General features: G+C 38.3%; 1 protein-coding gene across 2 annotated transcripts in view; it reads left to right on the top strand.

Moving 5' to 3' along the window:
• Rapgef5 (Rap guanine nucleotide exchange factor 5) overlaps window positions 1-16800 on the top strand; it is a 235875-nt gene that overhangs the window by 60738 nt on the left and 158337 nt on the right. For both annotated transcript variants that reach the window (XM_042684977.1, XM_042684978.1), the window contains one exon: window positions 5090-5156. In XM_042684977.1, the coding sequence (XP_042540911.1) occupies window positions 5090-5156 (67 nt within the window). The remainder of the gene's footprint in view (window positions 1-5089; window positions 5157-16800) is intronic.

Here is a 16800-nt window from a genome sequence, read left to right as displayed (position 1 = left end):
CTAGGCAGGTGCCATTTCATTTGAGCCATGCATCCAGCCCTTTAGTAGCAGCTCTACAATGATAACTCTTGAAATTCAGATCCCCATCTCACCTTAGCATCCTACATAACATAGCACCATCCTTATCCCAAGAGCTCCCTCATGTCTGTTCCCTTCATGCTCCTATCCTGCCTAAGTTTTCCTTTTCTATTTGACACATAGATGCATCAGAAGAGATCCACTGTCTGTTTTATCTTGAAAAGTATCTAATTCAGAGCCTCTGACCTAGGAACTCCAGTTCAGATCTGCCGTTTCTATGTTCTAAACCCTTGTCCTTCCGACTTCCTAATTAGATTTTTTCATAAAACTCAAAGAGGAAGAAATACTGCTTAGGTAAGCAAACAATTTTTGAGTATTATGTTTTTTTTACAATAGCACTTTTCATGTTTTAGGATTGTAGGTGAAGAAAGTAGTCTTTTGTTCTTTCTTTCTTTTTTTTTTTTTTTTTGTCAGTTGTGGGGCCTGAACTCTGGGCCTTGGTGCTGTCCCTGAGCTCTTCAGCTCAAGGCTAGAGCTCTACCACTTGAGCCACAGTGCCACTTCCAGCCTTTTTCTGCTTATGTGATGGTGAGGAATCGAACCCCAGGGCCTCATGCATGCAAGGCAATCATTTTACCACTGAGCCACCTTTCCAACCCAGAAAGTAATCATTTATCTCAATTTTTTTCATTGAAAATGATACATAATCAGCTGGTATTACTCATTATCCCTCTACCAAGGAAATAATCACTGAGTTCTCTAAAATTTCCACTGTTTATAGCAAGGCTTATTTCAGAAGTAGAGATACGTGGCTTATTTTTATCAAAGAACATCTATATTTAAGATTTAGTACAGCAAAAAAGGAACTATCAGACTTAGCTGTATTAACGCTTGAAATGCTGATGTTTAATTAAACATTAAGCAGTAATCTTCAAATCTTCAAAATACAATGTGTAAAAGAAGTACCCAGGAACACCTGAATTTTATTCAGTTTTAGACTAATGTATCTCCCTGTAGCTTAGACCTACATTCACAATTTACTACTCTTTGGTAAATGCCTTCTTTTGGCATGGTTAGCAACCTGGACTATGAAAATTTATCTTCATTAGCAAACGTTTGTGTTCATGGCATTAAGATCCTGAGAAAAAATTATTATTTTCTACTGTCTTAATTTTTCATGGAAATTTAAGTAAAATGGTCCTCTATAGAATCTCATGCTTATGGATGGAAATGAGAAGGTTTTGATCTAGTATAAGGTGAGCAAGTTCCTAGGATCTAATGTACAACATAAATAGCAATGCCAGTGACTACCCGACTACACTCTGTATGGAAATCAGATCATTATAGTATACAGCTTGAACATATATTCTCAATTAGATTTTTTTAAGTAAAAGAAGATTTTGGTTGACTTGAGCAAGAGAGTGATCCAAGGATTTTGAGCAGAGGAGGGACATGCTTTAAGTTACATCCTATTGCAAGACCACTGGGAATCCTAGGTCCAGGTGAGAAATGTTGTGTTGGGATCTCATTACTGTTGGTGATGGAGGTGGTGACAAGTGGGAGATATGCCTTGAAGGAAGAGCCAATAGGATTTCAAGGATCAATACAGTGTTTTATATATATATATATATATATATATATATATATATATGTATGTATGTATGTATGTATGGGGGTGGAAGAGTGGCAAGACGACTTCCAATTAGAGAAATAAATTAATAAATTTTTCATCAGTTAAAGTGGAGAAAAGTATAGGAAGGGCAAGGTCTTTGCTTTCCCTGCATCCATACAATGGGAACCTTAGATGTTATATCTGAAAAATTTTAAAAAACATTTGCCTCCAGCGTTAAGACTAGGCACTTTTTCTTGGAGATTTGTGGGTCAGACTTGAAACTGTTGAGCAGTGTTTTTGAGAAGCAAGTAGGGGAATTCCAAGAGTGAAGCAACTGCTGTCCCAGAGCTTTCTGTTGGTATATATGCTCAGGGCTAGGTCTTCCTTCTTGGGACCATTTCCTTTTTGGTCTCTTTGTCACTTGTCACTGCTGCTACCTGGTGATTCCAGCCAAAGTTTCTTTGTTTCCCTTCTGTGATCACTGACAAATCAGACTTGTAGCTTCTTTCTTTTGTTCCTCTCTGTTCACTAAGCAGCACAGCTCCTTTCGGTAATCATGGAAAATACGTAAATATTACTTTTGATTGCTTTTCTGCCCCATCTGCTTCATTAACAACTTTGATCTGTTAAACAAAAATTTTGTCTTTCCAGGTTGCACTGGTATGTATTTATATACAAAAAGTCAGAATTTATCTGCATTAAAAAATATATTAGATGGGATGAGGAAAGTGCAATTGTTACCATTGGGTCTTTGGACACAGCGGGGGAGAGGGTTTAAGGTACAAATGGAAAACAGGAGATTGACAAGTGTTGCCCTTTCCCAGTCCTACCTTTTTCAATTTCTCACTGTTGACTGTGATAGCCAGTCCTGCTCCCCTGAGCCTCCTGTGTGTCCTGTGAGCTGCAGGTGGCTGCTGGTGTATGGGGACCTCAGGGTACTTAAATAGGGAAGAAAGGGCATTTCTGAATTAGAGCTCTCAGTAAGCAGGCAGGATAATCCCTGAAGATTTACAATCTGGGACTAGCAAGACCACATCTGGATTTTAGGAAAGTAATCCTGGTACCTGTAGACTGATTAGACAGAGACCAGAGCTGAACAATTAAATTAGAAGGTGGTTAAAGGCATGTATTCAAGAGAAATTGAGGTCTTGGACTTGGGAGAGGTGTGGCAGGGAGGGATCAAAGAATGTAGAGACCCAGGAAGAGAAGGGAGATGATGTGGTGAATGAGCAAGTTTTGGGAGGTAAAGAAGGTGGGATGGCCGAGGGTGACCAGGACACCGTGATATGGATGGCAGGGCAGAGACTGTGAGAGCAGGAGGCAAGAGGAGCCATTGTGAGATAAATCAGTTCATGGAGCCTGTAAGAAGAGCTCCACATAGGTGAAAATCAGGTTTCTGAAAATACTACTCAGAACCACTTGGAAGGTAGATGGAGAAACAAGACAGGTTCAGAGAGGTTCAGAAGCTGGAGAAAGGCTTGGGGGTTCTGGGCATTAATCTGTAAATTGTGATGGTGGAGGTGATCAAGGTGGATCTGGGCTGTAGCATTTCCCAGGAAACCGTCATGCTCCCTCTGTCTCTGTCCCTCTATCCCCCTTACACACACACACACACACACACACACACACACACACACACACACGGGTGCACATGCACACAAACACACACCATACATATATACATACATACACGCACACAGTTTGCTTTAGAATTTTTTTTTTTTGCCAAGGCATGTATTGTGCTGGAAGAATGAAGAAAGATAGTTCTGCTTCCAAACAGGGAGCGAATTATTTCTCACTAAAGCAGCCACAGCTTATTCGTGCTCAAGAAATAACCGTTGCCAGTCATAGACACATGAGTGTCCCTTGGAATCTCCCTTCAGCAGCTCACTGGAAAGAGATTCAAAACAGAATGGTTGCTTGTGCAAAATGCCTCATGTCCATTAAACAATGCTTCAAGTGTCTGTTGGGGACCGAAAAGCATGAACAGGCACGACCAGCTCACACTTCGCTACAGAGACACACAGCAAGCTGCAAAGCCCTTGTTTTGTGCTCTCTAGGGCGCTTGGCTCTTAATTTCCTGTCAGATCTGATCAGTCACTTCAGCTTAATCATGTCTGCCTGACCTAGTGGCTTAGGCTATAGAGGGTTTTCAGGTCTCTTTTGGTGTAACTTCCTTTATACAGTAGCTTTGTGCATAGAGAATTTTAATCATAAACACTGTTGTTGGAAACATTACCCAGATACCTTTTGAAATATGCTGTTACAAAGCTCGGTTCCCACTGTTTTACCAGGGCAAGTGGCTGTAGGTATTTCAAACACTTAATACTGCACAAGCAATTAAGGTATCTGACAACCTGAGCATTACTCTACACCTGCATCCTGCAGTGCCTATAAAGGCAGTGGCTTGCTATCCATTGCTTCTGATTTGAAGGGTGTGACTTCTTTTCTGCAAAGGACTTTCATCACATTTACAGAAGCAAGAAACCAATGAGAGAAAGGATGGGCCAGCTTTTCCCTTTTTAAAGAGTTGCTGCTCTGCTCTGCTTGGAGCTAAAGAAGCCCTCCCGCCCCACAAGACTAGCTTTCCAGCTGGCCCCCACAGCCACGGAGGGAATCAATCAATTCGGATAACTAACATGGCTGTGCAGGCAATTACCGCCCATCTCTCCACATCTACAGAACGTGTTGGAAGGGATTGCTTGTAGACATAGATCTGAGAGACAGTTTTATATATTCACTTGGCGTTAGTCAATTTCTTTTTCTTTAACTAAAGTAAGGGAAGAACCAATTTGTAAGATTTTCCTTAAGTAGAAAATTTTGTTATTATGTATATTTGTGTGGTATAATTCTTTGCATGAATTAAATGGAAAGGGTGTTTTTTATTTTCCTGAACAAACTCACACTATTAACACATCAGTAGTTATTGACATATACATCTTTTTTCTTCTCCTTTTCAACTGGGCTGTGGCTATATCAGAAAGCAGTTATCTGCCTTTTTATTCTTCAGAATTCCTATCATGGTGTTAAGCCTGAAATACAGCATTTCATAGTAAGTTTGCTGGAGCTGAAACTCAAGTGTCATGGAAAATTCATATTTCATAGTTTGAATTCACCTCAATTTACAAGGAATTTCAGCACAGAACCACTTTAGGTTCCCATCTACTTTTATGTATGCCTACAGATGTAGATTGATTATGTCGGGTTTATTCTGTGATATAATTTGGAGGGCAGGATTTGATCCTCATCATTCAGTTGGAGCATTAGAAAGAGGTTCTTACTAATTGATTTGGAAAGAATAGTTATCCTACAACATTTTTTATGTTTCTTTGATTTTTATTGACACAAATTTATTTACATACTTTCAATAAATACTTTTTGCTGTTCATCCCCCGTAACTTGGTAGACAAATCTGAGCGGCCAAGGCTGAAGTGTAATTTGTTAATTTGTTTTTCAAAGGTCCCATCAGAAAATTGAAGACCCTGAAGAAAGCAGTGATGAAATTCTTGCTCGGTTAACATCTGCGGTAAGACCAATGAAATTTGCCTACCTAGTTGGAGCAGAAATAATGAGTCAAGGTCTTCAGGAGGAGGGAAGTTTAGGTAGTGGTGTAGCCAGGGATTTGCTCGGTGACTGGTCTTCACTATGGAAGCTGTAGGGAAAGGTAGAGGACAACAGTGACTAACTTCCCTATGAGAAATAAGGATAGATGGACATTTCCTGCAGCTTTCCTGAGGCTATACTATCTGATCATTTAAATTCTGTATGATTTATCCTAGGAAAAATTGTTACTGGCTGCACAGAAAAGACTATGTTGTATTAAGGAAAAAAAGTAAGAATCACTTCAGCCAACCAAAGGCTAGAGCATTGATTTTTAGATGTACTACATTTCATTGTGTCTTTTTTTTTTAATCCAAATGTCAGGCTTGTTAATAGCTTTATTAGTTAGAGAAAAGTTTGTAACTTTCTTCATAGCAAAAGTTGACTGTGGTCACTGATCACTGAATATGTTTTTTATTGATTAAAAAAAATCTCATACCATAAAATCTTTATCCATTGGCCTAGCTGTTTGGAAGCTTTTCTAGCCTTCCCAAAGATTCTTTAGTTCCGTTGCAGCTTCATTAATAAAATAGCAAATGTGGGAAATTATGCTTGATTGGGTTATGAGTCTGAATGAAACTGCAGAGGTTTATCCACCAGGGATTGCCACTTGGGCACAGCTTAAGATATGAAAATTATCCTTCTGATTTCTCTGAAATTCCACTTAGAAAAGCCATTTTTGTCTAGATATGGTGATTAGTGATATAAAACTTCATGCAAAATGATATATATTGACATCGTGCTAAGAAAAGACATTTAACATGACCTTCAGGGTTTAAATATTGATCAAACAGTAGTGTCTCTTGTATGTAAAAATCACAGTTACTGTCTTAAAAAGAACCACCTACTATGAGGCTGATGCTGTGTTCAATACCCCGTGAATACTTTTATATGCATGGACAACCATGTATACTCCGCTAAAATGTGCAGTAGTACTCTGAAGTAACTGAGAACTTGTAGAAGTTAGTTAACTTCACCCAGCTCGAAAGGAATAGAACTGGATTCTGAACTCAGATTTTCTTACCTGCTAATCATGTTCTCTTAACTGTTGTGCCTTAGTTTTTTATAGTGTGATGTAATTCTGAAAAAATGAGAAGACATGTAAAAATGAAAGACATGTAAAACATATGGAGAAATCAAGATAAGTGTACTTAGCAAGGTTGAAAACCTCGTTTTCCTTGACTCTGAGTCTTTGGTCAACCAGTAAAGCTACTTGGCTCAGAATCTCCCAGCCTATTAGTTCCTGCCCTTCTGGTTCTGAGCATTATTTTAAAACTTTCATTCTTCCAGTGCTCATGACGAATAAGTAATTCAGAATCGAAGGGAGAAACTTTTACATGCAGTAGACCCTTGGTATCCACAGGTCTGAGAGCACTAATGAGGAGGAAACCACGAATGCTCAGTACCCTTGGGGTCAGGGCTGTACTGTAGATGCTTGATTTATTTTTCCTGTAACTCCATCCAATTTCTGCTTAAGACCTGCTGCCTTTCATCAAACTTAAATTTTTTTTATTTTTTTATAGTGAAAAAACTGTACAGAGGGGTTACAATTACATGGGCAAGATAATAAGTATATTTCTTATCAAGCATTGTAGCCTCTTCCTTTGTTTCCCCTTCCCATCCCTTCTAAGCCTCCCCCCACCAATCCTCCCCGCCCCACCCCCCCACCAATGTTGTAAAGTTCGTTTTCAACATGACAACTTGTACTTCTCATTGTTGCAACAGGTCCACCTGTATCCTTATTTAAACGACTTGTTTTTCCCCTTCCCCTCCACAAATCATACCGACATCAAATACAGTGAAAGCAGGGGTTATACTGTGGGGGAGGGACATACAAAGCAACAAAGAAATAATCTTATAAATGCATTAAAACAAATGCATGAAAGAAAAAAACATTTAAATACATATCTTAGGGTTCATTTTTCCCAACATCACCTTATCTGACCTTTTCTGCTTGACTCATACATATGCTAACTATTGCAAATAAGGGAAACCATGGGACCTATGTTTCTTTGGGCTTGGCTTACTTCACTTAATATAATTTTTTCCAAGTCTTTCCATTTCCTAACAAATGGGGCAATGTCATTCTTTCTGATGGAGGCATAGAATTCCATTGTGTATATATACCATATTTTCTTGATCCATTCATCTACTGAGGGGCATCTGGGTTGGTTCCATGTCTTACCTATAGTAAATAATTCTGCAGTAAACATAGTTGTGCTGGTAGCTTTAGTGTGGTCTTGTTTGTAAACATTTGGGTAAATGCCCAAAAGTAGGATTGCTGGGTCATAGGGGAACTCTATGTGGAGTCTTCTGAGGAACCTCCATACTACTTTCCAAAGTGGTTGAACAAGTTTACACTCCCACCAACAATGAAGCAAGGTTCCCTTCTGTCCACATCCCCTCCAGCATCTGTTGTTATTAGAGTTCTTGATTTTTGCCGTTCTAACTGAGGTGAGATGGTATCTTAATGTTGTTTTGATTAGCTTTTCTTTTATGGCTAGGGAGGTTGAGCATTTCTTCATGTGTCTATTGGCCATCCTTCTTACCTCTTCAGAGAAGTTTCTCTTTAAGTCTTTAGCCTACTTATTTATTGGGCAGTTGTTTCTTTGATGATTTATTGTTGGGGGATTTAATTTTTTGAGTTCCAAGTATATTTTAGATATGAGACCCTTGTCTGTTGTATGGCTAGTGAAGATCTTCTCCCAATCTGTAGGCTTTCTATTGATCTTGCTAGCTATGTCCTTTGCCATGCAGAAGCTCTGCAACTTCATGCAATCCCATTTGTCCAACCTTTCTTTGATTTGTTGTGTTTCCGGGTCTCTATTAAGAAAATTTCAGCCTGCGCCAAGGAGACCTAGGGTTTGTCATATTCCATCCTGTAATGTTTTCAGAGTGTCTGCTTTGACTTCGAGGTCTTTGATCCATTTGGAGTTGATTCTGGTGCAGGGTGATATATAAGGATCTAGCTTTAGTTTTCTACAAGTAGTTAACCAATTTTGCCAGCACCATCTACTGAAGAGGCTGTCTTTCTTCCATTCTATTGTTTTAGCTCCCTTATCGAAGATGAGATGGCTATAGGTCTGTAGGTTCATTTCTGGGTTTTCAATTCTATTCCATTGGTCCTGAGGTCTGTTCTTGTGCCAGTACCAAGCTGTTTTGATTACTATGGCTTTATAGTAGAGTTTGAAATTTGGTATTGATATTCCTCCCGCAGTGTTCTTTCTGTTGAGGATTGTTTTTGCTATTCGAGGTCTTTTATTGTTCCATATGAATTTTTAGATTGCCTCTTCTATTTCCTTGAAGAATGAGGTTGGAATTTTGATAGGTATTGCATTGAATTTGTAGATAGCCTTGGGAAGTATTGCCATTTTCATGATGTTAATCTTTCCAATCCAGGAGCATGGGAGTTTTTGCCATTTTCTAAGTTCTGTTTTGATTTCCTTTTTCAAGTTTTTAAGGTTTTCATCATAGAGGTCCTTCACTTCTTTGGTTACAAACTTAAATTTTTTTATCACTTGAATTAAACACAGTAACTTTTACCTTGCTTTCTAGGTACCATTTTTTTTTGAGGGGGGGGAGCATATGTTCACAAAACTAAGGGCAGGGAAAGCCCTGGCTGATCATATGATGATTATGCAGCTTCAGTCATTATGAGAGGAAACTTGAGAGTTTTCTGAAAATTTATCAATTTATTATTTATTTATTATTTTTGACCACCCTTTGTCAAAAACACATGTAATTAATCTGTGAATAAGGGGACTCGTGATATTCACATTATAATTTAGGGAGTCTGCTGGCTTAAATCTCAATGTAAGGGAAATTTTTTATGGTGAGTTGGAGATTTTTTCAAAGCCAGAGTTCTTAAGGATATACTTAATTCTTAAGGAAGTAGCAAAACATTGAGGCATTGACAGGAACTGAGTAGTATTTGGACAGTGTCCAAAGAGAGGAAATGGAAACACTGATATCCTAAGATAGGAGACAGAAACTGATTCCAGCTTTCATCTCATGTGTACTTTTAAAAGTCCACAACACCCCAAACAAGCTTACTAGCTTATTAGTAAGTTATTCTGCTACTTCAGGCTAAGTTTTTTGTTGTTTGTGTTTGGTGATACTGAAGTTTGAACTCAGGATGTTGAACTTGCCAGGTAGCTACTTTATTGCTTGAGCCAAGCCCCAACCCTTTTTTGCTTTAGTTATTTTTCACACAGGCTCTACTTTTTGCATATGCCATCATGGATTATAATCCTATTTATGCTTCCCATATAGCTGCAATGATAGGTACATGCTGCATTACACAGCTTTGTATGTGTTGGTATGTATGTATAGTCTTGTGCACTTTTTATCTACACACTGTAAACTGTGATTGTCCTGATTATGTACCTCCTAAGTAGCTAAGATTACGGGCATGTACCACTGCACCCAGCTTCAAGCTTTTCTTGTGGTGAAAATTAGAGAGCTAAGTGAATACAGAGATCTTTGCCGAACTTCAGTGAAACTTGTCTTTTTTTTTTTTTTTTTTTTGGTTCTAGGGCCTGAACTCAGGGCCTAGGCACTGTCCTTGAGATTTTGTTGCTTAAGGCAAGTGCTATACCACTTGAGCCTTAGCTACATTTTCTGCTTTTTAGGTAGTTAATTGGATATAAGAGTCTCCACTGGCTTTCCTGCCCAGGCTGGCTTTGAACTGTGATCCTCAGATGTCAGCCTCCTAAGTAGCTAGGATTACAGATGTGAGTCAGTAATATTTGTCAGACTCTTTTTTCTTCTTCATTATTGAGATTAAGTGATTACAGATTACATAAATTTCACAAAATTTACACTATTGTGGGATAGTGATACTTAGTCACAAACACATTTTAACCTTCATGAGGCACATTTTCTTTATCATGCTCTATAAAGCTTATGGACTCTACAAACTTGGACACTACAGTTATTTTTTCCAAATCGGGTGATATGTACATTTTTTCTTTTTGCTTAGTGTAAGCTATTCCTTCTTTCTATCTCATTCCCTCCCTCCCGTCGCTGCCCTTGATTGCTTAGTTAACTTTCATCAATGTCCAGTGTAGCTGATCGGCCCCTCTTTTATTTTTTCCCATTTCCCTCTGAATCTGTATCCTCCTCCTAGCTTTCCTCAGATGTGCACATGTACAATATGTGAGATCAAGAACATGAAGTCATCTAGAAATGATATGAAAAATTAAGAAGTCTTTTGCTTCTTGAGTCCTGTTTACTTTGTCATATCTCCTTGCATTTTGAAGTTAACATCCGCATATCAGGGAGACTATGTGCTGTTTTTCTCTCTGGTCTTGGCTTACCTCGATCATGATTTGTTCTAGTTCCATCCATTTCCATGAGAATGCCATTATTTTGTCCTTTCTGATGGCTGCATAATATTCCATTGTATATAGGTACCACAATTTTTGGATCCATTCATCTGTAGTGGGGCATCTGGGTTGTTTCCATATCTTGGCTATTGTGAACAGTGCTGCAATAAACATGGAGGTACATGTGTCCTTGTATCCTGGTTCTTGTTGGTCTGGGTAGATGCTTAGGAGTAGTATGGCTGGGTTGTACAGAAGGTCTATACTGTTCTCCAGACTGCTTTCCAGAGTGGTTGTATTAGTTTATGTTCCCACCAGCAGTACAATAGTGTTCCTCTTTCTCCATATCCCTGCCAGCATTTGTCATTGGCTGAATTTAGGATACAAGCCATTCTGATTTGTCAGACTCTAGAAGTGATGTGTGTTAGCTAAGGCATGAATAATTATATGTATTAGATGCTCACTTCATTGGATGGCTACATAAGGGGCACTTAGAAAGGGACAGGTGAATATGGTGTGTTTTCTCTGTTGGTTAGTTCAGCAAAGTCCACCACCAGTTGACTCAAGAAGGAAAAGAACGGGCTGGTGCTACTGGAGGGTTTGTCTTAAAAGAGGAAGTAAAATGACAAAAGGTTTTTAGGTCTAGGAAAGAGAGATCAGCAGGCACAAGAACAACACGGAATTTGTCCTCTTAGATGAGGTACTCTCACAACTCTTGTGTTTCTTGTCTATTATTTTCATTCATTCAGATTTCTGTGTGATTGTCTTACCTTATGATCATTTTCTTTAGCCCATTCTGCTTTAATGTAGAATTTATATCTTTAGTACTTTCAGAGGTATTCTTTATATTTCTTCTTAGTCTTCAGGTCAAGTCATCACTCCTCTGAGTAATAACATTGAACTAAGATCTAGTTAGATTTCCAGCCAATCCCAAATTATGAAAGAAGATAACAGTTATATATATGTTCTAGAAGATCTGGAAGGTGCTAAAGCCCTAAGAAACAAAAGCCACGCTAGGGTTTATAATTCCTGGTAGAAGTGATAAAGAATAAGAGTTTGCCATGGAGTTTCTTTTTTGCATCTCTCTAGGAAAAGAGACATGACTATAAATTTCCCTGTGTTGTGTCCAATGATTGGGTAACATCTCTCTATGTGTTTCATATCATCTGTGGACTTGTTTTTTTTTTGGCTTGCTAACATCCTTGCTTGTAGAAGTGTTGTTCCTGGTTTTTGTGCCCCATTTTTGGTACTGTATAAATAAACAAGTCTAAATTTACTCTCATGGACTAAGTTCTCCTTTACCTCTGTTTCTTCTCCCATGTCTTCTGAGGGTTCTGTGGGTAATACTTGTTACATAGCCATAAGAGCCTGGGCTTAATGAAAACCATTGGTCCAGTATCAGCAAAACCATGACATAATGAAAGTTAGACACTCAAACTTTTCAAGATTCTGTTTTCTATTAATGTACTCCTATATGCTCTTGATATGACAACTATGGTCTGAGGGTGGCAAGGCAGCAACATGTGAAAGTGGTCATCTACAGGACTTAGAGGCAGCCTGGATGAATGAGACAGCTGGAATTAGTGGTGAGAATGTATCCACCTGGGTTTTGAAGACTCGGAAGTAGCAAGGATAAATAAGTTAATTGATGGTGGAATAAAGGATTCTGGGGAAATTGTGGTAACATGGCAGATAGCTACAGCAGAGACAAACATCTCTATTTTTTTTTTTTTGTCAGTGGGGATTTCTTCAGTGGTCACTTGGCACTGACTGTTAGAGCCAGGACCTTTTTCTGCCATAGTTTGGGTCAAATAACACATGAAAAGAATACTAATCTGCATTCATTTTTGTGCATCCTAATAAAAAATGTATTGATGTTCCATTAAAAAAAAGATTCCATCTTCTAGGCTTTCTCTTTCCCCTAACAGGACCTGTTTTCAGGTTCTTTCTACCCATGTGAAGCTCCTCTCCTCTCTTAGGAGTCTCATCTTTCTCTTGACATTTCAGTCATTTTCTTGAACCATGTCTTTCCTGGAGCTCTGTTTATGCCTGTTCTTAGTGTGGGATGGGTAGAAGGTGGCTAGGATCCCTCTTACTGTCCTTGGTGACTCAACAGTTGTATGTTGGAGAAATTCCTTTTCTAGCAGTAATATCTGAAGATAGCAGTCACAGCGTTTTGACTGAAAACTTTCAAATTGATCCTGGTTCTGGAAGCAGAAATAGCGTGGGAATGGGTGTCAATGAATCTCTAAAAAGATAGATTACTAGAAACCTGCTTAAGAGACTGTATATCAAATCAGCAAGGTCAAGGAATAATCTTTGAGGAGAATCTGTCACATTGAATACAAAGTGAGCATAATCAAATGAATTTTAAAACATACTTAGAAAATGGTTTTGAAAATGCAAACACCTACTTTTCACTCAACCCCCTTCCTGGCTCTCTGCCTCTTTCTGTCTGAGAAATGGAGAAATGGAGGTAGTTAATCTCTTTCCCTCCATCTCTCACAGACCTGAGCAGGCTTGTCTGTTCAGAGAATACGAGTAAGCTACTCCTGCAGGGAATGACTAACCTTCTGTCTGTCTGCCTCAGGATAATGAACATCTTGTTACCTTATATTTCTTATCTGTGGGGAATGTAAAATTCCTATTTAGAATCCTTAGTCTGGCTCCAGCCCTTCCAGTGACTTATTAGGCACTATGTTATTTGGGGAAGGGCCAAATAGATTGAGTTTTGAGAGAAAGTGTCAAGCGAGTCCCAAGATGTTAGTATGGTTTCAAGGAGCATCAGAAAGGCATGCATAAGGCTGTGTTAGAATTCAGTGGTAGATAGAACACTTGCAGTATAATTTTGGTGCAATATTGCTTGTTCTGTTGTTTATAAGGAGCACTGGGGCTTGTTACTGCCTTCCCTTTTGTGCTTCTGTACTGCTTTCACCTCATTAGAGTGTTCACAGGGCCTTTGGCTGTGTACCATAGGTCTCTGAGACCACTTGCAGATCAGGTTAAAGCTCTTTCAGTTTCCCTTGGGGAGAATCTCACAGTAACACTTTTCAGTCTTATAACTGTAAATACCTGATCAGATGACTGAATGGCATATTTATATTCCTCATTTGTGAAAAATGGTTATGTCCTGTGTCTATATTGCATAACAACATTTTTTCTTCTTCCTGAAGATAGATTCTCAAACACCATAAAATACAAGTGTTGACGCATGAACATAGGTGCATGCACACACATGTACACACACGTGTACACACACCTTTAAAAAATGGTAAATCGTTATCAAATTCTAAAGAAAATATCTGAGCCTACCTAGATTAATCTACTGAAACTCTAGCTCTGAAAACTTGTCTTTGATAAGCAATAGAATATGTATTACTTTCCTTACTGAAATAAACACCCTGCTTAGTCCCGTAGCTCAGTAGTGGGGAACATGCTACAGGTCATGGATTCAAGGCCCAGCATCAAGAGAAAGTGGTATCTGCATGGAAAAGTGTAAGTAGAGCCATTCAAGAGTAACTTTACTCCTGAAATGCCTTAACGAATCCCGTGGGAACAGAGGAAGAGCCTGTGTGAGTTTGTGCTTGAGTATATTATCGCATATGACTATATGGTTCCAAGAGGAAGAAAAATAACTCTGATATACAGTACACGTAGAAAATGTAGACTTTTTTAGGGGCTGGGAAGGTGGCTCAGTGGTAGAGCACTTGCCTTGCATGCATGAAGCCCTGGGTTCGATTCCTCAGCACTACATAAACAAAAAGAAAAAAGCCGGAAGTGGCACTGTGGCTCAAATGGTAGAGCGCTAGCCTTGAGCTGAAGAGCTGAGGGACAGAGCCCAGAGTTCAGGCCACACGACTGGACCCCCCCCCCCAAAAAAAAGAAAAGAAAATGTAGACTTTAAAAAAAGATTTTTATTAGCAAATTTCTTTTTATCATTTGTATCTTCTTTCTTTTATTTTATTTTTATTGTAAAAGTGATGTACAGAAGGGTTACAATTTTATAGGTCAGGTAATGAGTATGTTTCTTTTTGAACAGTATCACCTCTTCCCTCATTTTCTCCAATTTTTTTTCCTCCCTGCACCTCTCCCCCACAAGTTGTATAGTTCATTTTCAACAGTGTCTAGTCAGTATCACTGCTGCATTTGTTCACCCTTTGTCCTACTATTGCTGTGCTTCCCCTTCTCCTCCCCTAAAATAGATAAGCTTACATATGAGATAAAAAGTACAGAAATCAAAAATGGTGACAAAAGGGGAAACACAAAACAAGACAAACCCACAGAAAGTAAAATAAACAATAACTTCTTGTTTCCATTTCTTGGAGTTCGTTTGATAAGCATTTTAAGGGTGTGTTTCGTTGTGACATTTCTGTATAAATATACAGTGTACCTCAGTGACCTCACTTTGTGTTTCTCATTCCTCCTCTTCTTCAAAGGATTTTTAACAGGTTTCATTGTTCATGTGTTTTCATACATGTGTCTAAAGTACTTTGACCCTTATTCACCCTCTTTGTTGGCCCTCCCCACTCCTGCTGGGACCTGTCTCCCAGTGTAGCCTGATTTACTTTACTATTATTTATTTTCTTCAACATATATTAATTGTACAAGGGGGTAAAAACTTAGCACTTCTTTAAGCAAGTTGCAGAATTGAGGAAATGCTCATATACAACTATCCAGAAATAACCCATTATTAACACATAAATATTTAGTACTTGCTAGGTTATTTTTCTATTTGTGTGTATGTATGTGCATATATACATACATATATAAATGCATATATATGCACATGTGTAGGTACACTCACATGCATACACACTTGTTTTGGAGGTACTAGGATTGAACTCCAGGTCAATTGTACTTTCTGGGTAGGCCATCTACCACTTTAACCATACTCCCAGCCCTTTTTTCTTTTGTTAATTTTCTAACAGGATCTCATTTTTTTTTGCCTGGGCACACTTAAATCTCAGGCCTCCTATTTACACTTACCACATGGCTGGGATGATAGGCATGTGTCATCATATGCAATGTTTTATTGGTTGAAATTGATGTCTTACAAACTTTTTGCCTGGATTGGCTTTGAACTGAAATCTTCCTGACATCTACTTTCCAAGTAGCTAAGTTTACAGATGTAAGAGACTGTGCTTGGCTAGGTGTATTTTTTAGCAACAACATTTTTTCAAAGCCTTTTGTAGTCTATAATTATTTTTTACCTAATATGCTTCTAAGACTAAAAGTATTACCTACAACATTTGTAGTTGTTAAGTGGTATCCCTCTCTACTAATTTATAACATGGTTATTCGCAATCTTTTGCTATTAATAAACAACACCAAAACGAAGTTTTATTTGGAAAGTGTTTTTTTTTGTTTGAGTAGGTACCCTTTCTGGGGCTTGAACTCAGGGCCTGGGCACTCTCTCTGAGCTTTGCTGTTGATGGCTAGCACTTTTCTGCCTAGGCTGGTAGATCTCAATCTCCTTAGTAGTTAGGATTGTAAGTGAACCACCAGCTTCCAGATTGAAAAATCTTTTAAGGAACTTATTTTCAGATGTTCATATATTAGCCTGCTGTTCGTTAATGAAAACTGAAATGAGAAAATGGGTAAGAGGCCTATGAATGACTGATGCTGGTTGTCTTCCTACTTTATACAATGATTCTGTTAATGTACTACTCCGTTTCAGTCTTATGGTCCAAAACATGTTATCATGATCATGATCATAACATGTTTTCATCATGTTATCATTTCATTGGTGAGATAAAGCATTAGAGGCAAATGTTAGCGTACTATTGAATTAAGATCTATATGAAGCCAGACATGCTGCTGCATGCCTATAATCTCAGCACTTATGAGCTGAGACAGGAAGATGGTGAATTCAAGGCCAGTCTGACTTATATAACAAGACCCTGTTCAAAATTTCTTTAAAAAAAAAAAGACCATTTGAATATAAAATAACAGGAGCGGGTTAAAAATAAAAACTCTTTGTATTTACTGAATGAATCTCAGCAGGTTGGGCTCAGTATTTGATTGTGGAATTTTGTCTTTATTTGAAATATTCCATGAAATGAGGCCTATGAAGGTATATTAAAGTAACATTTTAATTTTTAGCCTATTATGAATCATTAAATAATGTTGAGTTCAGACTGGTGATTACATTTTCTGGGTTTACTGTGTGAATGAAGAAGGAAAAGCATAGAACATGGCTTAGTTTATTGTCATCAAGAGGTTTGCTTTCTGTTAGTAGGTAGCAAT

The sequence above is a fragment of the Dipodomys spectabilis genome, unplaced genomic scaffold (genome assembly GCF_019054845.1).
Source record: "Dipodomys spectabilis isolate Male_0828 unplaced genomic scaffold, ASM1905484v1 ptg000092l, whole genome shotgun sequence".
NCBI lineage: Eukaryota > Metazoa > Chordata > Mammalia > Rodentia > Heteromyidae > Dipodomys > Dipodomys spectabilis.
This window is presented reverse-complemented; position numbering and strand designations above follow the sequence as displayed.